Raw genomic sequence first — 24,831 nt, forward strand, 5'->3', positions numbered from 1 at the left:
AGGCACTTTTTCTTTTCATTAAACAAAGAGAAGCTCAAATTATTATATTTCAAGAAACGCATTCCTGTGATAATGATGTAAAGTTTTGGAAATCGCAGTGGGGAGATTCGGCATTTGCTTTTGTCACGGAACAAATCATTCAGCAGGGGTCGCTATTTTATTAAATAAGTTTAAGGGAGAAATTGTGGAAACCCGGTATTCTGGAGAAGGGAGATGGATTATAATGATTTTAAATTTGGACAACACGAAATTTATCATTTGCAATGTTTATGGACATAATAATAACTTGTTAAATTTAGACATGTTCAAAAAAATCAGTCTGTTGTTAGTAGACCTACAAAAAAAATACACAAATGCCTACTTACTGATTGGAGGTGATTTTAATGAAGCTCCTAATGAATCCATAGATAGGTTTCCTCCAAAGAACAGTACATCCAAAGTTTTTGATTTGATGTGTGATAATTTACAGATTACTGATGTCTGGCGGTTTTTAAATCCATACCATAAAGAATATACATGGACAAATAATGCTCTTACACGTAAATCACGAATTGATTTTTGGCTTTTATCTACTAATGCAGTGCAGTTTGTATCAGACACCTCAATTGCATACTCACCTTTATCAGATCATAGATTAATCTCAATCTCTTTGAAGGGAAATATTGATAATTGCAAAAGAATCAGAGGCTATTGGAAGTTTAATAATAGGTTATTATCAGAAAAAAAATTCATAGACTCTGTTAAAAAAACTGCTTCTATTTTGGATGATGTATCCATGAGCTATAATTAAAGATGGGAATTTTTTTAATTCAAAGTTAGACAATTAGCGATGCATAGAGGGAAAGAACTTAAAGCAGAAAATTCTAAAAGATGTCAAGAAATTATCAGTGAGCTTGACAAGCTATTATCTAAAGAATCCCTTAACACAGAGGAAGAAACCTATTTATCTAAATTGAGAAATGAAATAGATGAATGTTATCTGGATCTGGCTGAGGGTGCATTTATAAGATCGCGGGCTAAATGGTTAGAAATGGGAGAGAAAAATACCAGTTATTTTTTTGCATTGGAAAAAAGAAATATCAAAAGAAATTGTATATCAGCTTTAACAATTGATGGCAATATAAACAAAAATCCCAGTCAAATTAATAAATTTGTATATTCCTTTTATAACAAATTATACTGCTCTGAATATAATGATAAAGTAGCTAATTCGTTTATACAGGAAATTAAACCGTCAACTCCGGCAATTTCTAATGAATTCAAATTAACTTGTGATGACGAACTTTCTTTAGACGAACTTACCAAAGCAATGCTGACTATGAAGAAGGGTAAATCCCCAGGCTCAGATGGGCTAACTATTGAGTTTTATGCATACTTTTGGGATCTGATCAAGTTACCTTTATTTAGAATGTACAATGAATGTATTAGTAAAGAGGAACTAAGTACATCTATGAAACAGGGTATTATAACCTTAATACCTAAACCAGGTAAAGATCTTCTCTCCCTTGATAACTGGAGACCAATCACTTTGCTAAATCTAGATTACAAAATTCTATCACTAGCTCTTGCAAAAAGATTGAAATCAGGATTAGCGGAAATAATTAATGAAACTCAAACTGGATTTATGCCTAAAAGACATATAAGTTGTAATATCCGGCTAATATTGGACCTCATAGATTATGCACACCACATTAAATCTGATGCCATTATACTATTCTTAGATTTCTACAAAGCCTTTGACACTATCGAACATAAATTTTTATTTTCTGCCCTAGAATTGTTTGGGTTTGGAGAGAAATTCATAAAAATGGTTGAATCCTTGAAATCATTAATACCTTTTCAGTGGCCTCTGGACTAAGATTAAATATTCCTAAATGTGAAATTCTTTGTTTATATGATAATCATACATCAGCAGTAAATGATATTCCTATTAAAGAAAATATTAAATATCTTGGTATTCATATTTCTAAAAGCAGTTCTTCACGACAAGAGCTAAATTTCCTTCCTAAAATAAAAAAAGCAAAACAAATACTTAACAATTGGCTTCAGAGAGACTTAACCTGCCTTGGCAGAGTTCTCTTATTAAAAGCTGAAGGGTTGTCTCATATTATTTATCCTTCTTTTTCTTTATTTGTTCATGACAAAACATGTAAAGACATTAATAGTTTATTGTTTAATTTTTTTTGGAAAAACAAACACCAGCATCTGAAGAAACATGTTCTCTGTGGTAAGAAAGCTGATGGTGGTTTTGACATGATTGACTTTTTTGACGTCAATTACACTTTTAAAGTAAACTGGATTAAAAATTGTCTTAACTCTCCAGATTCGATTTGGTACTTTATCCCACATAATATTTATAAAAAGATTGGAGGTCTCAAATTTTTGTTAACTTGTAGTTTTTCTCCATCCAAACTCCCTATAAAACTCTCTAAATTTCATGAACAGGCACTTTTGGCATGGAAATTATGTTTTGTTCACACTTTTTCCTCGCACAAAGTAAAGCTATGGAACAACGAAAGCATTTTAGTAAAGAATAAATCGATTTTCAATAAGAATTGGCATGAAAAAGATATTAATTATGTTTGTGATTTATTTGATCCACAAGGGAACTTATATTCATATGGTGATTTTATGGTTAAATATAATTTCCCTGTAATTCATAAAGAATTTTATACTGTGATTAAAGCCATACCTAATGGCCTTGCTCATTTAATGAAATGCCACTTGTCATTTGAAGTAATTGTTAAAAAGGAACCAAAGTTTTTAGTTGAAGACAAATGCATTTAGGACCCAAAATGTAGTAATAAAAATATAAGAAACGTGTTTCAGTCAAAAAAAAGAATTACTCCGAGGGGAAACTTTCTTTGGAATGCTTAAATAGATAAAATTAATTGGAAAAAAGCTTGGCTCTTACCTTACAAATTGTGTGTTCCCAACAAAGTTAAAGAACTACATTTAAAAGTTTTACACAATATTTACCCCACAAATGAGATTGTTTCTAAATTTGGTAATTCTAATTCAAACTGTGTCTTTTGTAAATCAAGCATCGAATCAATCGATCATCTTTTTGCCAAATGCCCACATGTTAATATGTTTTGGTCTGATTTATGTTTATTTTTCATCAAAATGTAAGTTTAACATTAATTTTTCCATGTGTGATATAATTTGTTACTTTTATCATGAAAAACATGACATAGAATTTATAGGTAATTTATTTATTTTATTGGGTAAATATTATATTCACAAATGTAAATTTTCTTTATCATTACCTAAGCTGCAGAATTATCTCTGTGACTTAAACTGTTTAATAACTACTCTACAAAATGTTTACAGCAAAAAAAGTGTTAAAACTGTGAAATTTTATATAGACTTTATGAATATCGTTTAATTTGATAATTTGCCTCTGTACTCGGTTGTTTTTTCTTTTTTCTTTTTTTTATTTACCTTTGTACTTGTTGTCATCCATTGTTATGATTAATTTGTTTGTATTGTTAAAATACAAAAAAAAAAAAAAAAAGCATAAAACTGGTTCCCTTATGAAAATCCCTATAGGATTTTCCCATAGGCTTTTCGAAGATTGCGAATAATAAGCTCTGTGTTCAAACACGGTTCATTACACTTACACGTTTTGTCCAGCCGGATAATCCTCACACGAAAATACAACTTTGAGCACTTTTGGATCTTAAATGCAAACGCAAGACTTGAAAAGCTAACATTAGGCTATAAACGGACTACAGAGCCCTCGGGGCGCTCGTCAGTGACGTCAGCCCCACCCTGCTACAGACGACTTATCAAGCTTATATTTAGAAATAATGTCCATGACAAAGAGTTAATCTCTCTGTTTATTATATTATAATCCACACTATATATTATAAACTAATAAATAAGCAAAAACACATAGACCTTTGTGCCTTTTGGATAGTTTTTACGTGGGAAATACATGTTTTGCGGTTGTTCTAAAAGTTTTAAGAATGTGTATGAATGTGCCTATAAAGTATTATTATAAGACACATTTAAATAAGTGTATCGCTCGCGCACACAGCCCGCTTACCTTAAACAGACGACAGAAATGAGGCGTGAGGAGGAACAAGTCTATCAAATGCCTGCAAGTTCCATCATGATGGACACAGAGCAACATTCAATATTCCTTTATTGTCACGAAGTACAGCGAAAAGCAGCTCATACAGTCACATCTGCTGAACATTTTATGGAGGAGTGTAAATATTGCAGTTAAATGTGTTCAGATGAAGAAAAAAAGACGAGAAATCACTTGATCACGTTAATGATAGTTAACATGTCTGTATTTTTACACATTTATTCACACGTTTGCATTACTGTGGGCAGGAGAGAAACAGGCTGCACTGGTGAGCAGTATCTTCATAATATCGTTTAATTAAAATAAATGATCGACAAATTAGTCTGTCTCGACAGCCTTTACATGTGAAAGAATTATCTACACATGAATTCCCAATTAGAATAATACATCAAACTATACAATACTCTTCATGAAAATACCTAAAATAACAGACAAATCCAAATGCCCAACACAAGCGAGCTGCGCTCCAGACCAGATCAGCTCGATGACGTATAATATCCCCGACGCCGCCTGTAGTCTCATTTAGCAACTTGAGAGCAGCCGTCTTTTTAAAGAAGCATAATCGATTTAAAAGTTGAAGAGTGTGCTGTAACTAATGTGTTTTATGTCGTAGAACAAAACGTGAAAGTATCTTGAGTTGGTGTTCGCCACAGACCTTTTTTAAGCGATTTTACTGAAACCCCATACAAAATACCCACTGACTTTGGGACGAGGGAACCGGAAGTGCTAAAATGCTAACTCACTTCTGGGTTTTTGCTTACAAATTGACGTCAGAGTTTCTCCACTCTATAACCGCACAACTTGTGATGATGAACACTGAGCTGCTTTGAATCCCACAACCTTATGCATGAAAGGAAATGAAACCGAAAGCAAAATGAATGAGCACACAATCTTGTGGTAACTGCATAACAGGGCAGTAGTTTATTTTTTGCAGTGTGAATTTTTTTGAATAAATGTTTTTTATTTTTGGAAATCTTTTATTTTTTAATTGCATTGTACCTAATTTTGTCTAAAACTTTGGATGTTTGTTTGAATAATAAAGACACAAAATGAACCCCGGCATTCATGGGTTCAGAACTTTTCAACTCACAAGCAAAACATTTCAACCTGCAAGCAACGATTCTAGATGTGCAATACATGACAGCAGAAAAGAGAGCAAAATTAACGAGTGTGCAATGAAAATTGTGGTAACTGCAAAATAGGACAATTGTTTATTTTTGCAATCCAAAATATTTTATCATTGACATGAGTTTTTAAATTAAACGTGTTTTTATTTGAAATCTTTTATTTTTTAATTACTATATACTTAATTTTTCTTTAAAACGAAATATTTTTGATTGAGTAATAAAGAAATCTAACTCCATATATTTTTAGTTATGATAAAAGTTTTGTTCACCACATATTGTGTCAGCATGAAATAATAATAATAATAATGTAAAAAAAAGTCAACTCTGGAGGACAAAGTGATATAAAAATAGAGGTTGGTTGAGTTTGTCCATACCTCAGTTAAATTTGGATTGACATAACCCATGCAGTTTAATGAATGATACAAGATGGAAATGTACAAATGTGTGTACTCTTGAAATACCTACAATCCACAAAATGTTCTGTGGGTTAGACATTCTCAAACAAAAGCACAAAATCCCATGCAGCAGTGAGAGGCCTGCTCAGAGACACAGGACAGTCTCAGGCTTGTACTCACACTACTGTATGTACAATTGCCTCGAACCGGGCCAAAGCACGCTTGTCCCCCCTCCCGTCTCCCCTGAAGGCCCACACTCACAGTAATCGGGCCTGGGCACGCTTACGTCATCGCTGCTGCGCTGTTCAGTGAGAAGCGTTTTCTCACTCAGCAGCACAGTGGAGATTTCTCTAGTTATACCGTGTCAGTGGTTTGTTATGCAGTGACATGCAGTCAAATATTTCGCCAAACAGTGCTTAGGGATGCGGGGTCACGCAGTCAGATATTTCACCGGACAGATCCGCCACTTTTGGCGCTCATAAACAATCATAAAGCCCTCGTGCTGCAGGAATGAGGAGGTCTGCTGTAGGTCGTGCAGTGAGGGGTTCTCGTCTTTAATAATCTACGGCAGTTTGCGATCACTGAACAGTAAGAATGATTAATAAATCCATATGAAACAGACCCTTAAAGTCACGTCTCGCTTTTAGTTTCGGGCTTTGGCGCATTTTGCACTCACACACAAGCGTACCGCGCCAAAGCCCAAGTGAACCGCGCTCAGGCACACCTCTTACAACCGGGCCAGGGCCGGCCAAGTGAACCGTGCTTGAGGCAGATTCAGCGCACTCACACTTCTCAAACGATCCGGGAAACGGGCCTGGACACGGTATGGATGGCATAGTGTGAGTAGGCCCTCAATCCTCTCTTCAGCCCTGACCTGATAATAAGTTTCCTTGTGTGTTTGTCAGCGGTATGTGAACAGAAACACACACTCAGATACACATATATTCTTTTATTATCATATAAGAACAGCTCAGAAAAAGGGCTCTTTCTCCCTATCAACAACACACACATCTGTCTTTTCTATTCCTCTGCTTTTCCTCTGTCGGTCTCTGAGCTCTTGTTTCTCCTCCGATTCTCTCCTTTCTCAATCTCTCCTCCTCTTCTTCTTCTCTTCTGTTTCTCTGAGTGTCTTCAGTCATCTGGTTAGTGCAGTGTGCTCCTCCATTCTGCTGTATGATTGAGTCAATCTTCTGCAGTAGATCCTCCACCTGCTGTCTGTTATCCTCATCTCTGTTGTTGAACACATGATATCTGCCTCCACACTGATCTACTAGACGTCTTAATCCACGGTTCTCCTCTATCAGCTCCTCTATGGTCACTCCTCTGAGCTGATCTTCACCAGTGAAGAGAATGATGGAGTATTTGAGCACTTCTTCACCAAACATCTCCATCATCATCTGAGGGATCTGCTGCTCCTCTGTAGTGAATCTTGTATGTGCAGGAAACACAATGAGGAAGGCGTGAGGTCCAGGACTGGATAAACTCACACTTCTGCTGATCTCCTTCATCATCTCTGTGTGTAATAATGCAGGAGTGTCGACAACAGACACACATCTGCCTGAAACTGTGGTGTGTTCCACTGAACATTCACTGGTTACTGATCTCTTACTCCACCACTCAGATCTGAACTCTCTCCATGCCAGGATTGTGTTCGCAGATGCACTTTTCCCAACAGCAGTTCCACCCAGGAGAACAATCCGTCTTTCTGACACTGTGTGGGAAGATTAAACACACCACACAATCATTTATTTTACTTTCACACTGTAAACACACTGCATTAAGGCCTGTTCACACACTATAAAGTTAACAATAAAGAGACAGTTAAAGAAGAGGTAATGCTGTTAAAGAACAGCATTTTGGCGTTAGACAAGCTTAACGTGCGTTTCGCACAAATCGCTCGAGTTCGGACATTCGCGCCGCGTTAACCAATCAGGATCTTCATTTAGCAATGAAGCTAGAGTTACCAGGCAGATTAGGATAACAGATAGGAACTAGATCTCCTTGAAATACGCGTTAAAGTTTATTATTAAGCCATCTGGAGTCATTTTTAGTCACACAATGTTCTTCTGTATCTGAAAAGTGCCAGAGCTGAAGTGACATCAGAATGGGGAGATCGAGCAGACAAACAGTATGAAGAGGACAGATCGTGGTGCACTTTTGAACACCGAGATAAGATATTCTGAGATATTCACACAAACGACAGACCACAGCCATATAATTATGATCCCGTGGACAGACCAGCAGACAAAACAGCCCACATGGAAAGAACCTATATGAGGATATATGCGCACATATGAAACCTATATGCAGTATATATGCACATATATGTTAATATACCAAAACTGAGGTGCATATATGTGCATATACAGGCCATATAGTATACTGTATTGCTTCTTTATATCCACATATAAGCCCTATGTACATACCAGATATGTCTCCTATATAGCTCATATATCTCACTTTCTCATTTATATCTCACAGCTGTCACACATGATGCATATTTTCTATTATCAAGGTAATAACAATAACCAAGAACAAAAAAAAACAACAACTGCAAAACCTTATGTATGTGCAAACACTTGAAATTGGCATCACATGTAGCTGGCATGTTATGGAATTCAACTATGGAAAATAAGTGAGAGGAGATGAAAAGCTATGATGTCTACACATTTTCCTGAATCAAGGTCAAATCTTTCTTCTTAGATAGTGGAAAAGAGGGAAATGTATAACACAATGTTTTTTTTTGTCGATCAAGCCTTTTTTTTTCCAATTTTAAGTCACTTCCAGATTCATCCCACACACGTAAAGAACCTATATAAACATATATGTACATAAAATATAAGAAAACAGGCAATTTTATATATGTCCCACATCTTCAAAACCTATATCAAAACCTATATCAAAACATATATGTTTATATAGGTTCTTTCCGTGTGGGAGCAGTCAGAGAAGAGTAATTGAGCTGTAATGTGAGGAGAACAGAGCAGGTTCACAGTGAGAGACCAGTGCTGGCTTACAGACAGATATGTAAGATAAGAAAATCTTATCTGGCAAAAGTCAAGCTGGTATTGATCATCTGTAAGTATTATTACCAACATAAACTAATGAGCATTTAACAGAGTTATGCCACACTGTCACTATTTTTTAATTGTAGATAAGTGAATATAAAACACTATTAACACAGAACATCTGGAATAATGCAGAAACATGTAAACAAGGTTCTGGAAAATCTTTTTATTATACAAAAGGGTTTCAGAGCTTTTTTGTAATGAAATAAAAAATTAAGGTTACACATATCACTGTTTTTGGTAAATGCCTTTTGAGGTGAATGCAACAGGACTGTAGTGTCAGCTGAGCAGAGTCAGTGCAGCAGAGAGTTAACTGCTCACTGTGTGATGCCAACACTTGATGTGCAGGGCCTAGACGAGGAGGCTTGCTAACTGAACCGGTATGTTTTTTTTTTTTAGTTCGGCTTTCTTTTAGACTAAACTGTTTCAGGAATTCCAATACAAAAGGAAAAAATGGCTTTAGTTTAGTTTTTGTTACATTAATATTGGATTAACATCCCTTTACAGCCATGTCCTGTACAGTTTTGTTGTTCGAGTGGTGGTCGTTTGGAACTAAAATGGTCCTGAGGTCTACTACGGTGGACATGCTGTAAAATTAAAAATAAAAACAAAATGTAAAAACTCTAAATTGTAGACTTTTTAACCCAAAGGATGTAGGAAATCACAGAAAAAAGAAAAAAAAAGAAGAAAAAATAATTCTTTGGGTCTCAGGTGTGTATAAGTATCTGTGTGAGTGTGTGTATAAGTAACAAACATATAGTACTGAAAGAGAAATATATCGTCTGACCCCTTATTAAAATGATTTTTCAGTAAGTTGGCCAACATTTATGGGTCCCACACTATCATGTCTTTAATGTTGTGCTAAATAGAAGCCTCCTCCTTGTAAACCCGCTGGGAGGATCTAGAAAGGAGAGCAAATGCAGTGGCCAGTTCTGCATTGTCGTCGAGCCTGATGACCTCCAGTTTTCCACCGTCAGACACGCAGTATTCTGGGGAAATAATGCAGAAGTTTAAATCATGTTTATTTGCCAACTCAACGTCTGACAGATTTAATGATATTTAAGAATTTATTGAAACTGCCAAAAATATATCTTTTAATACAACATAATATAGAATACCCAGCCACATTCGTGGATCCTTGGCTAGTGAACTGCATACCATCTCACAAATATAGATTGCACCCATTATAAATTGAGCATGTGTGAACAATACTTCATTTTTTTGATGAATATTCAAGTGTTATGATGGCGCAGTGGGTAGCACAATCACTAGTCAAACACTGAAGAGGGGGAATATTCATCTTTATTCATTCATTCTTTTTTTTTATGAACCGCCAACTTATACAGCATATGTTTCACTCATCACATCAATTTAGCTTACCCAATTCCCCTATAGTGCATGTGTTTGGACTGTGGGGGAAACCGGAACACCTGGAGGAAACCCACGGCAACACGGGGAGAACATGCAAACTCCACACAGAAACACCAACTGATGTAAACACATTGCGTTGCTTTTAATTAGTCAAATAGTCATGCTTTATGATTTGAAAGTTGACAAATACAAAAGATAAACGAGTTGTCTTACCATGTATAGTCCATGTGTTCATCGAGCTGCATCTCTGACCGATCCAGGAGCGTGTTTTCCACCGTTTCTGTGTCAGCTTTCGGTCTTATCAGGTTCATCCCATTAAGGAACAAAAATTAACCAAAACTTGAAACTTGTGGACTGGATATGCTGACAGGCTGGAGTTTAAGCAATTCTCATAAACACAATAATTTACCACAATGATGATGAATTACTCCAAAACTAGCAACTCCCTCTACTCTGCTTCATTGTATGTAGCCGATTCATTTGAGAGATTTGTTTATTTATTTATTTCTATATGCAAGTAATAGTTAACTTCAGCAAAACTTGCATCTAATGTTTTGTTTTATTCACTTCAAGAGTTCCTATGTTTGTTGTAGGTGGGGCTGTAAATAGTGTGACACCGGGTGAATGTTAAAGGGCCATGAAAGCCCCTCGTTTCAGCAGGGTGTTTTCACACCTCTACTTTGGAAAAAGTCAGAAAAGTGGGCGTGTCCAGCTCTGTTTAGGGGGGAGTGTCGGAGGAAGAAAAGAGGCTTGGTGTGGGAGTGTCTATTTGGGCGCGCTGAATTTCAGAGTCAAAACACACACCCACAGAGGACAATGTGACTGTTTACATGGACATCTGTAGTCGAATTATTTGCCAAATTATTAAATGGTGGACTTTAACTGCAGTTTGGCTCTTTCATTCAGGGAATTCATTCATGCCCCTCGCGACAAACGTGATATTTGATTGGAGGATCTGCTCTAAGCGTGTATTTTTCATGCAATGTTTGATACCGCACGGCGAATGAGAGAAAAAAACCCCTGCATTTCCCGGAAACTTAGATGCACACGGCAGGTAGTGTCAGAAAGCAGCGTGTGTTATTCCGGTCACAAAATCCAACACGAGGTTATAGTTTGGTTGTAACTGTTAGTGCTAATTTGTTTACACTCGGTGCAATAGTTTGTTTGATACGAATAAAATACGAACTGAATAAACAAAGAGCACTGGTCGCTCACTTACCAAATCTGTAGAGACAGGACAATCACCAGCAACTAGAGCCGCGTCTTTATTAAGAGGAGACTACAAGCGAATCCGGATCTCAGCGTTTGCAGATGAGAACAGCTCTCAGGTAAACAATAATCCTCCTTAGACACGTAAGTTATTGTTGTCGAGCGTCGCGTACACTGTTAATCCACACGTGACTCCAGCTGCGCTCTCACAGAGAGAAAATGAAAACGAAACTTCACTGCAGCAAACTATAAAAGCAACACTTCACGCTTGTTTTGCCAACACAACGTGGCGTCTCTGTCGTCTAAACACTGTGACAGTAATGAATATTAATGAAGTTGCACAATAGAGCGCGCTGATTGGTTTGAACCAAGCCTTACTCATGCATTAATGCAGCACACTGTAAGACGTAATAAGACTCACTCTGGCACAGACGTCCAGTCTGCACGCTGGAATACACGCTATTATGTCATGACCGTGACGCAGCTTCAAAAATTCGTTTCAAACCGGAAGTACAAACAACCACTTTACACTTTTTAGTGAAATATAGGTGTCCTAATAGTGTTTTTAGCAGTGTGGGACACATATACGACTGTCAACAGCTCAACACATGTGTTTTGGTGTTTCGTGACCCTTTAAAGCTTCCCTCTGTGTGCCCGCGCTCAGTCGCATGGCTGTACCGTGTGACAAGGATCTACGCAGCAGATATTCAAGTGATTCCACTTGGACATTCGCACACACATACGTCGTTATTCGTCTACAAATCCTACGAACTATACACAATTACACACATTTTACACATACACATTTTGTACACCAGCATACATTGGACATTAACATTCATTTGGTGACTGATTTTCCACTCAATGCTATATTCTGATTTGAGATTTTGTACATTTGATTATTTTGGGTTTACATATTCTCAAGTTTAAGTTGTAATAGTAACTCATAATTCAGTTTGTGGTATCATTAATAATGGCTGAAAAGGGACAAAATACATTGAATTTATTCACTCCATTAGGTGGGAGGGGTAGAGGTTTGTACAGAGTTGAAGGGAATACAGGAGCCACACCAAAACTGTTATTTCCCAGTTCAGTTTCGTTACCAGAGGTGAGCCCGTGTCCTGATTTAGCGCAGCCAGCATGTTCAACCCCTTCTGACAATAACAACAATGTCACTCAGCAATTAATAGATCTGATAGGAGAGCTGGGTAGTCAGATGGTGAATCCATAGCCGGTCGCTTGTTAGCTAGCCAAAATGTCGCTAACACAACACCCACAACTTCAACACAGTTAGATCAACCCTCACTCGAAACTTCTAAGGTTAGTTTTATAGTGAGATCAGACATAAAAGAACCACCAATGTTTAAGGGGGATGAGAGTGACAAGTACACTGTCAATGAGTGGATAGATGTAATGGAGCTGTATCTGCAGAAGAGTAGCTGCCCTGAAGCAGAGAAAGCAAGCACTATCCAAAGTCATCTCCTTGGAAGAGCCAAAAATATCATTAAAGTAGGGCTTAAATGCACTGGTTCAGTTAGTGTTGAGAAAATCTATGATATGCTAAGACACTACTTTAGCGACCACCCTGTGTCCCTTTTGCCACTGGCAGATTTCTACGCCACTCAGCCTAAATTTAAGGAGAGCCCTGTAGATTACTGGGTGAGATTAAATTCTGCAGCAGAGCGGGCTAACAGTCATTTACAGCGCAGTGGCAGTAACATGGAAAACATGAATGCAGAAGTGGCCATGATGTTCATACGAAACTGTCCTGAGCTATCTAGTGTGTTTAAATGCAAACCTATGAGCAAATGGTCTATTGAGGAAATCCAGGAAGCTATTGATGAACATCAGAGAGAAAGCCAATGCCGCAGAATCCCCAATACAGTCAAGCCCCACACCCTCCATGTATCTACAGCTCAGGCAGTTCCTGTTTTAGAGGAAGTAAAAGAAAGTGAATTAACTGCTGCTAATGCTACAGCGTGCACCCCCAGTAGTCATTCTGAAGCTAAAGTGTCCCAGTCTAATTCTGAAGCATTGGAACGCGTCCTCAACATGCTGGAGAGAGTGTTGGAACGAACCAGCCAGCCCGCACGTAATTCTCCAGGGTCCTTTCAGACACATAGGGCTCGCTTTTCCTCTTGTCGTGTTTGTGGAGATCCAGCACATTCCACCCGTTCACATTGCATGCGAGAGAGGCGGTGTCTAAACTGTTTGAGGGTCGGACATCAGCGTAGAGACTGTCCTAATGTGGTGGAAGCAACCCCGCAGCAAACTGGTACCTCACACTCTCAGGGAAACGAGTATGCTTGCATTGGAGAGGGGACAATGTGAGCATGGAGAATGAAACCCTCATTGACAAGGATGAACTTCAGATATTTGAGGAAAGCTGTAAGGCAACCCCTGATAAAAATGTACTTTTTCAAAATGTGATGAAGTTGGAAAAAGCTGACAGTCTGTTTTACACCGATGTCTCTATTGTAGGAGCAAACGTTACATTACGTGCACTTCTTGATAGTGGGTCTATGGCCTGTACCATAAACAAGGAAGCTGAGTGCAAGTTAAAGAGTGCAGGGGTTGTTCTTACATCAAGTGAGAAGAGACCAGATATCATCCTTGTCGGTTGCGGTGGAGTCAACGTTCAGCCTGAAAGTATTTGTCACCTCGAGATAGAAGTGTATGGATATGTGGTCAATGTTCCAATGTTAGTTGTCCCTGGTCAGCGAGATGAAATGATCCTGGGTACTAATGTCATCAAATACATTATTAGCCAGATGAAAAATGTGATTGAATGATTATATCGCACAGTTCTTGAACATGTTGTCTGGCCTCCACAGATGGAAAGGAACTGAAATGCCTACTAAAGTAGGGACAGCTAAACTTACCCAAGCTGTAGTGTTGTGTCCCCAGCGAGAGCACCTTGTATGGGCCAAGTTACCTGCCAATGTGCCTATCTCAGAAGGAAGTGCCGTTCTCGTTGAGCCTGCTAAATCACACTCAAGCAAGAATGTTGTTATTGGCCGTGTTGTGGCATCAATGAGTAGTGATGGATGGGTGCCAGTCAAAGTTCTAAATGCTAGTGACAAGCCTGTGACATTACGGAGGAATGCAAAACTGGCAGACGTATCCCCTTGTATAGCCCTCGAGGACCTGGACTTGAGCCCCCAATTGCCAGCCAGTCATGAGCTGATATCCTCCAGCCAAGTTACCATTTGCATGGATGACAATGCCACGTCTTCTGACTCAAGATCTCCCAACAGACTTGACTCGTTTGGCCTAGGTGACCTCAACATAAAGGCATGCGAAGTATCCCAGTATTGGAAGGAAAAGCTTGTGCAGCTAATCTGCAAGTATGAAGACGTGTTCTCAAAAAACAAGTTGGATTGTGGCAAGGCGAATGGTTTCTACCATCGTATACATCTAGTTGACAATCGACCCTTTAGGCGAGTGCCACCAGCGCACTATCATAAGCTCAGACATGTTCTTTCAGAAATGGAGGAGCTTGAGATCATTCGTAAATCCTCTAGAAAATGGGCCTCCCCATTGGTGCTTGTCTGGAAGAAAAGTGGAGATCTGCGCATATGTGTCGACTATCGATGGTTGAATGCCCGCACTACTAAGGATGCTCATCCCTTGCCACAGCAGGCAGACTGTCTAGCTGTGCTGGGTGGAAACGCCATTTTCAGTGCCATGGATCTCACTTCGGGATTCTATAACATAGAGATGGCCGAAGAAGACAAAAGATTTACTGCTTTTACAACGCCTATGGGGCTTTATGAGTTTAACAGACTTCCTCAGGGTTTGTGCAACAGTCCCACAAGTTTTATGCGACTCATGATGCATGTATTTGGAGACCAGAACTTCCTGACTTTACTATGTTATCTGGATGTCCTTTTAGTATTTGCGCCGAACAAGAGTGAAGCACTGAAGAGGCTTGAGTTGGTGTTTATTTGATTAAGGGCTCATGGCTTGAAGCTTGCTCCAAAAAATGTCACTTGTTACGTCGGAGTGTGCGGTTTCTAGGTCACGTGATAGACCAAGAAGGAGTATCAGCTGACCCTGATAAAGTCCAGGCTATTGCTGTGATGGATGAAAGAGATCTCATGCTGGAAGATGGGGTCACACCATCTCAGAAAAAGATAAGAGCTTTTCTTGGAATGGTTATGTTTTATCAGCGATTCATACAGAACTGCTCTAGTATAGCCAAGCCTTTATTTGCAATGACTGCCGCGCCAAAGGGACAAAGGAACAATGGAGCAAAATTGTCTCATTGGAGGAAGCTTAGCCCAAGCGACTGGAAAAGTGAACAGCGTGACTCTTTTAATATGCTGAAGTCCGCTCTCCTGGAAACAGTGGTGCTTGCACACCCAGATTTCAATCGTCCATTCATTCTATCAACGGATGCTTCGCTGGATGGATTAGGTGCAGTACTTTCTCAGATTCCTGAAGGTGAGACTAGAGCCCGTCCTGTGGCGTTCGCCAGCAAGGCCCTCACACATGCCCAAAGCAATTATCCCGCTCACCGTTTAGAGTTTTTGGCTCTAAAGTGGTCCATCTGTGAAAAGTTCAGCCATTGGTTGAAAGGTCATTCTTTTGCAGTATGGACAGACAACAACCCGTTAACCTACACCTTAACGAAGCCAAAGCATGACGCGTGTGAGCAGAGGTGGATTGCTAAGTTAGCACCATATAATTTCAGCATTCAGTACATCCCGGGGAGCAAAAACGTAGTAGCAGACGCAATGAGTCGGCAACCTTTGTTCAGGGACACATAAGTCAGAGACTTGTGTCTGAACCGTATGAGACCCTGATGGAGCAGGCGGAGCAGTTCAAGAAAGATGTGGTCCAACATGCATTTCGCATCAGCGCTCAAGTGTCAGTCTGCTGAACCCCAATGCTTGCTTTCCTCAGATGAAGTGTCAGCCATACTGGATAGTCGGGCAGCGTGGAGTGCAGGACCAAAGGATAAAGTGCATCACTGGCTCATTCAGGACGTACACAACTTGGTCCCAGCAGGTCAGGACACATTACCAATGTTTACACTGGGAGAGCTTCAGAATAAACAGTTAGCAGACCCTGTCTTGGCCAGAGTTTTTTCTTATGTCACCCGTGGCAGAAGGCCATCAAGACGCGAGAGGACAAAAGAGGCGCCAAGGGTTCTGAAGACTCTTAAACAGTGGGAAAAACTAAAGCTCCTCGACGGGATTCTGTACCGTGTGTGTAAAGATCAGCTCACAGGAAAGAAACGATGGCAATATGTTGTTCCTACTTCACTGACCGATCAAGTCTTGACAAAGATGAGGGATGATCTTAAAGACGCTCTTAACTTAGCCCAAGCAAATGCGAGAGCGAGTCAGGAACGACAGGCAGAACTCTATAACAAGGGGACAAAAGGCTGTGACATTGAGGAAGGAGATCAAGTGTTGTTGGCTAATAAGGGAGAAAGAGGCCGCAGGAAGTTGGCTGATCAGTGGGAATCTATACCCTATGTGGTGATCTCAAAAGACTCTAGATGTCACACTTTTCGCATCAAAAACACCAATATGGGTAGAGAAAAGGTAGTGCACCGTAATCTCATGCTGAAGGCCAATTTCTTACCTCTTGAAGTGGAAGTAGGAGAGTCTTGTGACGGTTCACTATCCAGTCAAGAACAGTCAGATGGAACCTTAATGGAAAGCTTAACCCAGAATGATCCTGTAGAAACAGAGCGGATCGTTGAGTGGGTGGCTTCCTTACCTGCAAAAGATGATTCAGTGAGAGGAGGATCAGACATAGGGTATCAGGAGGATCCAGTTGATTCTGCTGAGCATAGGAGATTAACAAGCATCCAGCTCCAAGAGAATGAAAATCATAAGTACTGGAGTCAATTCCCATACCGTTCCAGCAACTCTGACAGAAGAACTCAGTGTTCCCAGAGTTGATGCAGTGCCCTGTCCGAGATCCATCAGTTCTCTGTCCATTTCCAGTGCGCCCCCTAATGTGTCTAAAATAGTAAACCAGGTACGAACATGGGCTGGTAGGTTAGTTAGACCTGTGAACAGACTGATTCAAAACACGACACAGAGCGTAAATCACAACGCGGTCGTAGGGGTTACCAAGTCACTTTTATTTTAAAAAGTTAGGACATTCGACCAAGTCATAGGAATATAGGCAAGCAAAATAACGCAGTAGTCAAGTTGAGTAGTGTAAGAGGCACTTCTTTAGCAAGGGAATATCTGGAAGCCCGATCAACTTTCATTTGTTCTTTCTCCCGTGAGGTTCGGGTAACCAGTATGTTGCATGACTAAGTGGTGTAAATTGTCAGAAATTATTTGACCTAATTGCTTCCTTATTGAATTTAAGTGTGGTTGTACAAGTTTTGTGAAGTTAAGGGGGGAGTATGTAGCCGATTCATTTGAGAGATTTATTTATTTATTTATTTCTATATGCAAGTAATAGTTACTTCAGCAAAACTTGCATCTAATGTTTTGTTTTATTCACTTCAGGAGTAACTATGTTTGTTGTAGGTGGGGCTGTAAATAGTGTGACACCGGGTGAATGTTAAAGCTTCCCTCTGTGTGCCCGCGCTCAGTGCACGCAGATAATGAATCAGAGGTAATTTTCGCTCTCCTCTATAATTAATCCTACAATTATTATCCCTTTGCAGTCACAATTATATTTTGACACTAAAATGCTGTTTAGGGTTTCTGTTGTAATGTGTATCGTTGTGATGAGTATATTTTACTTTAAATGGTGTGTTTATTGTGATTTTAGAGTTTTCATTTGCACGTGTATTTTTCATGTAGGATTGAGAGAGTTTCCGGTGTTAAACTATACTGACTGTGCCTCAATGTTTTGTTAAGGTATGTTGTTTTGGTTATTGGCTTGTTATTTTAAGAATTCAAATATGTAAATCAGTTTAAATTACAGTAATGGTGTCATTTAATTGTGTCGTGGCAGATTTTCAACTAATAATTCAATTAATGCAAACAAAAAGGGTTTTATTTTATCAGTGATTAAAAATTAATACAATTTCCAATTAGATACAAGTTAAATGTGAAGCTCATATGTAAACTTTGGAGAAGTTAAGTTATTTAATGTTATATATTTTATTTATATTATGTAATTTATGTGATTTTATTTTTATTGGCATTTAAATGTTAAAAATAGCAAAATACATTTTTCTCTGTGTGCCCGCGCTGAGTTGCGTGGTTGAGAGAGTTTCCGGTGTTAAACACTGAATCAATCTCACTGTCTGTCAAGAGAGTTTTGCGGTGTTTTCTCCACCTCATCTGTGTGTGTGTGACCTTGTTTGAGAGGGAAGTCCATTTGAAGTCAGCTTCATACTGCTGTACACAACATGCGCCTGTCAGATAAATGGTTAGAAGCGAATAGCTGTGGTTAAAAAAACAACAACACACTTCTGCTTTTTGCAAAGTGTGTGGATTTGCATGTTGCACAATAATTGAATATGGTATTTCATAGTATTATGTAGTATTCTCACAAACGATTCAACCTTTTTATTTCTACCTTTGTTTTTTAACATGTGCTCTTTAATAAAAGGCATTAATATATGATAAGGCACATACATGATAGAAGACATACAAGAAAACAAAACTAGCTGATAAAGATCACATGACAATAAGCAATGAAATCATTTAAAGCACTTACTGTTGGGTCGATTGAATTGTGGACTTTCGGCTGCTGCAAAACACAAACACAGACTGAGTTATATATCTGGTATTATTTTACATCACAAAACAAGCTTCACAGCATTTCACTGAAGAATAAAACTCATGACGGAAAATAAACAGAAAGGTAACACTTTACAATAAGAGTGCATTACTTCACATCAGTTAATGCATTTACTAATATGAACAAACATTGAACAATACATGTATCACAGTAGCCTATTTGTATAAACTATTAAGGCACAAGCTGTTTTTTTACATGCATTTTTTTCTGTTTGTTATTTGGGCTTATTGGAACCTAATTAGATTAAAAATCTAAGTATCATCTTTTGATATGATGTACTTTTAGAAAAAAATGATGTCCAAATATGTGGACTTGTGGTCTAAATGTACATAAAACACTGTTTCCTGGCTGTTTTGTAATGCATATTTAACATGAAAACATTTCTTTGAACTTTCTTTCACTATCAAAGAGTAAAAAACTATTTTTTCCCTTTTTGGACAGTTTAAAATAGTGTTTGGGACATTTCATATGCTGCAGAACAGTTGCAGGATCACACTGTGTGTCTGTAACAAACTATAAAACATTCAAAGTATTTTAGCTATTTTAGCACTTATATGTGGACGCTCAAGCCCTAAGAGCATACGTTATGAAAATAAACTCATTCAATGTTAGTTGATATTAACTCACGATGCATTAATTAATGTTAACAAGCAGGAGTCTGGATGCTAATAATGCACAGTTAAATGCTTTTCAAGTCAAGCACTGCTTATAGTTCATGTTAGTACACACATCAGCTAATGAAACATTATTGTAAAGTGTGACTGATATAATCCTAAAACACTTACATTTGCGCTGATTTTACTGTTTAATAGGCTTCATTTGAACGGAACCACTCATACAAATTAAAACACATACTAATGAATAAAGGCTTAAACATAGAAACCGGCGATATTAAAATGTTAAAGGTAAAAAACAACATCATTTAAATATTTAATTGTCAAGCCTTACCTGCACTCTTCTCCATTGTGCGTGACACTCACTGAGCCAGACTCAGACTGACTGCTGAAGGAGCTCTGGGGCTTTTGATGGGCAAGCCCTGCCCACGGTACATAACAAAACCTGATTATAACCGTGGGCTGCTGTATGAAATGTACATTTAAACCTCTATTTATTAACATATATATATATATATATATATATATATATATATATATATATATATATATATATATATATATATATATATATATATATGTAACGAAATAAATATATACCATGTTAATAGTTCAGTATTAAATCCTGCTTTAATGGTAGTGCAGTTCCTGCTAGTTCGCCGGTGGCGCTATTGCGCACAGAGTCTGTGTATAGACTGCAGCAGAGTTAGGGAGAACTGCTGTGGGTGAGTCGGGTTTGTGTTAGCTCCACACTAAAATATAAAAATATCATTTAAATGATTGATTGGATGCAGCTTTAAAAGTCTATCACACTTTATATACATTTATTGATCGACAGAGTGGGTTTTCTTGTCATATTTGTTTGATTTTGGTACTTTTAATCTCATCTTGATATTTTCGCCCATGTGCTTATACAGCAAGTGCTAATGGAGTTATATGTGTTTTAGATGTGGATGCTAAGTTAAACCGTGTTGATCTCACTGTTACTGCTCTGTGTGCAGGTAATTTTCTATTATATTTTGTGTTTAGGTATTAAATGTGTTTATTCAGCGATATTAGTTAAGCATTTTCTGTATTTTTATATTTCTGTCTTTGTTTTATATAATAATAATATAAGCTTTCAATATAGACTGCAGCAGAGTTAGGGAGAACTGCTGTGGATGTGGATGCTAAATTAAACCGTGTTGATCTCACTGTTACTGCTCTGTGTGCAGGGCAAAATAAAACCCTCCTCATCCGAGTCCAGTGTGTGTGTATTGCTGAAGGGTGAATGAAGTGGGTTCGGGAGTGAAGTATAAAGGTCACATATATATATGTTAATAAATAGAGGTTTAAATGTACATTTCATACAAACATTTTAAAGAAAGTGTCAGACAGGTGGCCTTCAAAAATTGATTGGAGAAAGAAGTGGGCCCCGAAAGTAAAAAGGTTGAGAATCTCTGATTTACACAACCTCTCATACAGGTTTAAATAACAGTGAAATGCATTTTAGAGCGAAATTACATGTGTTATTGTGATAAACAACACTTATATGATATGTTTTAAGTGGAGCTTCAGTACAAGTCACCTCTCCTAGATCGCGTTTGCTGCGAACTGAGCAAGAGCAGGAAACCGGAAAACTACACTTAAAAGGGCCACATACCATTTTTTGCAAAACACCAATACATTGAAAACAATCACAACTATAAAATCATTAAGTCTGAAATATAAGATATTTAAAGAACAACTTTGAAAATATGAAAATAAATAAAAATAATTGATGATTAACAAGGAGAATTTTGAGTGAAATTAATATATACAATATAACACCTGTTCCACCAGCAAAACGCCAATACCTGGATGAGCTCACTGCCGTGCACTAACAGCAGGGGTGTCCAATCGACGGCCCGCAGGCCATCTGTGGCCCGCAATTAGTTTTGTGGCAGCCCGCGAGGCTTTTTATGAATATTAATAGAATCTGGCCCGCCATACAAAAATAAACATAATTCAATAAATAATCACCGGGTGTCGCTATGACATGCCTTCCATTAGGCAGCAGATCCTGTTATGAAGTAAAACGAACCAAACAAACTGAAGGAAACACAATTGATAATCACATTTTGGCGAGACATGGCACAAGCAAGAAAGAGGAAAATCAACAGTGAGTGCAGGAAACTTCAGTCACGATGGGGCAAAGAATATTTCTTCACAGAGGTCAGTGGAATATGTGTCTGTTTAATTTGCCAGGAATCAGTTGCAGTAATGAAGGAATATAATATTAAAGACATTATAAAATAAAACATCAAAAAGTACACCCCTGACCCTGATGTGAGTCATTTAGGTGTTTCTCAATAGAAGTACAACATTCAGCTGGAGTGAAACTCTAGAGATGAGGGATCATGAACGCCCACGACAGTTCTACCTTATAGCATTGTCAAGACTGATGCAAGAATGTTAAACAAAAAGGAAATGGCCTGTGGTTACTGAACTCGAACTCTCTGATCTGAACTCTTTGGCTGTTTCTCAGTATAAGTTCTTAAGTCTCTCCTGGATTTTTTTTCATGATTTTTGCAATCTAACAGACTGATGTTGATGCTGCTTTTTAAAACATTTGCAGCAATATTTTGCGTCGATTTGCTGTAAAAATACACCACAGAGAAAAGTCTTTATTATATATTCATTACTCCTAAACCCGGACATTTGGGTTTCGTAACTTAGACACTTAATTTCAGATGTGACCAAATAACAATTAAACTCATTAACATATTAATAATAATACAAATAAAAAGTCATACATTTAAAAAAATTTAATTTTCTTTTACAAGAATCTTTTTCAAAACTGTTTGTCAACTTCAGAGCATGTCAACAGTACATCATGACAAAATGCAACCAAACGCATTAATCAAATGCAAGAAATGCATCTCCACACAATTGATAAAGGATACTGTATGTAAAAACAAACCCTGCTATCATTATGGTTTAAATTGTGTGCGCAACACAATTTAGATCAAAATCCACTGAATCATTGCACAGATAAAACAGGCCTGACACCATGCTTGTGTAGTGTGGTGTGCCTGTAAGTCTTCTTTTAAGTAATATCAGCCTAATCTTACGAGACAGCGCAAGTATTTTACGTTTTGCCAGTTTAGTGGCTAATTCGTACAAATTTGTACGAGTTCAGTCATACGAAATTGTACAATTTTAAAAAGGAGGCGTGGCACCTAACCCCACCCCTAACCCCAACCATCATTGGGGGATGAGCAAATCGCACTAAATTGTACGAATTAGATCATACGAATCCATACGAATTAGCTAATTAAAAAGTTATGAATTGCCGTGAGATTGCGTTGGTAATTCCACTCACCCTTAATCTTTCAGAGTAATTTTCGTAGGTAAATGACTTTGTATGTTTACTCATATTTAAGATGTGCTGTCTTCTTCGTCTGGTTAAATGTGGAGTTATAGACCTACATAAAGGTATATACGACCACCTATGATCATGATGTATTTAACACGTAACGTAATGGCTTAGCAAGGGTTGTTTGCGTCCACATGGCCTTTGTTTTTCAGATTTCTGCTGCTTAGCAAATAAGTATAAAGCCTTACGTTTCACATTTATTCTCAAACCCCTGGCATTAAGAGTAATTAATGAAAAAGACAAATATGATGAAAAACAAGTCTCTCACTGTTTTCCTACCAGAAGGGCACCTGAAGGGCACCCAGATGACGGGTCGCGGTACTGGTGGTCTGGGGGGGATGTTGAGGAGAGGTATGTGAGCCGTCTGGACACTGCTGACAGTGTCGACGTACCTCTGCTTCCAGTCCTGGCCAGTAGTACTGCTTTTGGAGCTCTCAGAGAGTGGCGGTTACCCCGCGCGGACATCGTAATGTGCACGGCTGTCATCAGCTCCGGGATCCTGAAGTGTGGTACAACTAGCCGATGTGTTTCGACTGGGTGAGTTGCGGGCTGACGGACCTCCTGGTCCACCAGGCTGACTCTGGACCAGCACTTATGCTGTGCAGATGATACTCAATTATATATTTCAACTAAACCTGACGAGACGTCTGAACTGTCTAAGCTAACTGAGTGTATTAGAGATGTTCAAGACTGGATGACCAACAATTTCCTTCTCTTAAACTCTGACAAAACAGAATTATTACTTATTGGGCCTAAACCCTGTACACAGCAGATCTCACAACTCAATCTACAATTAGAGGATACAGAGTTAGCGTTAGCTCTACTATAAAAGATCTGAGTGTCATATTAGACAGCAATCTAACTGTTGATAATCTTATTTCCATGTCACAAAAACTGCCTTCTTTCATCTGAGAAATATCGCTAAATTATGAAGTATGCTATCCATCTCTGATGCAGAAAACCTAGTCCATGCTGTTATGAGCTCTAGGCTGGATTACTGTAATGCTCTGTTTGCTGGCTGCCCAGCATCCTCTATTAACAAACTTCAGCTAGTACAACATGCAGCAGCCAGAGTTCTGACCAGGTCTAGAAAATATGATCATATCAGCCCAATGTTCTCCTCCTTACACTGGCTGCCTGTTCAGTTTCATATTGAATTTAAAATATTACTTCTCACCTATAAAGCTCTAAATAATCTAACTCCTGTTTATCTAACCAACCTTCTGTCTTGCTATAATCCAGCTCGCTCTTCAAGATCTCAAAACGCAGGGCTTCTGGTAGTGCCTAGAATAGCAAAGTCCACTAAAGGAGGTCGAGTCTTCTCTTTCATGGCTCCTACACTCTGGAATAGCCTTCCTGATAACGTCCGAGGCTCAGACACACTCTCTCAGTTCAACATTAGATTAAAGACCTATCTGTTTAGTAAAGCATACACTCAATGCATCACCTAGCGGGTTCCACACTGGCTTCTGCATCTTGCTTATATACACTATGAACAGCAGCTACGCTAATTATTCTCTTTATTCTCTATTTTCACCTGGGGATACTCATCCCGAGGTCCTCAGATTAGGCGGAGTCACTTATTCGATCCAAGACCAGAGTCTAGTCTGTAAAGTGTTTTTCTGTGAACATGTTAATGAAAATATCTGTAGATTTATTATTTTTTGCACTTTATTTTAACAAAGAAATTTTACCGTAATTTTATGGCTTTTGTTTGGCAGCCGTAGCTGCAGTCATTTCACCTTTTTTACGATCTTTTTTTTTTACAGAGCAAGTCATTACAATTCATTACTTTAATTTTATGTAATTTTAAATGTACTTAA

The 24,831-nt window shown here is 38.3% G+C and overlaps 1 protein-coding gene and 1 long non-coding RNA gene across 2 annotated transcripts; one reads left to right on the forward strand and one right to left on the reverse strand.

Moving 5' to 3' along the window:
• Window positions 1-4,481: 4,481 nt before the first annotated feature.
• On the forward strand, window positions 4,482-9,353 carry LOC147845339 (uncharacterized). Its single transcript, XR_015480370.1, has 3 exons — window positions 4,482-5,630; window positions 6,466-6,599; window positions 7,165-9,353. It is a non-coding gene; the product is annotated as an uncharacterized LOC147845339 (long non-coding RNA).
• Window positions 6,530-19,994, reverse strand: LOC147845340 (GTPase IMAP family member 9-like). Its single transcript, XM_087243855.1, has 3 exons — window positions 19,946-19,994; window positions 18,914-18,946; window positions 6,530-7,329 (listed from the first exon to the last, which is right to left on the reverse strand). The coding sequence occupies exons 1-3, from the start codon at window positions 19,959-19,961 to the stop codon at window positions 6,614-6,616; spliced, it is 765 nt and encodes a 254-aa protein (XP_087099981.1). The 5' UTR covers window positions 19,962-19,994; the 3' UTR covers window positions 6,530-6,613.
• Between the last annotated feature and the right edge of the window lie 4,837 nt (window positions 19,995-24,831).

This window comes from Danio rerio, chromosome 3 (assembly GCF_052040795.2).
Source record: "Danio rerio strain M-AB ecotype USA chromosome 3, GRCz13ab, whole genome shotgun sequence".
Classification (NCBI taxonomy): Eukaryota; Metazoa; Chordata; class Actinopteri; order Cypriniformes; family Danionidae; genus Danio; species Danio rerio.

Excerpts from the sequence above, each read along its gene's own strand:
- LOC147845340 (XM_087243855.1), bottom strand. Across the intron at positions 7,330-18,913 it reads ACAATTCAATCGACCCAACA|TGTCAGAAAGACGGATTGTT; the intron begins GTAAGTGCTTTA and ends CTTCCCACACAG.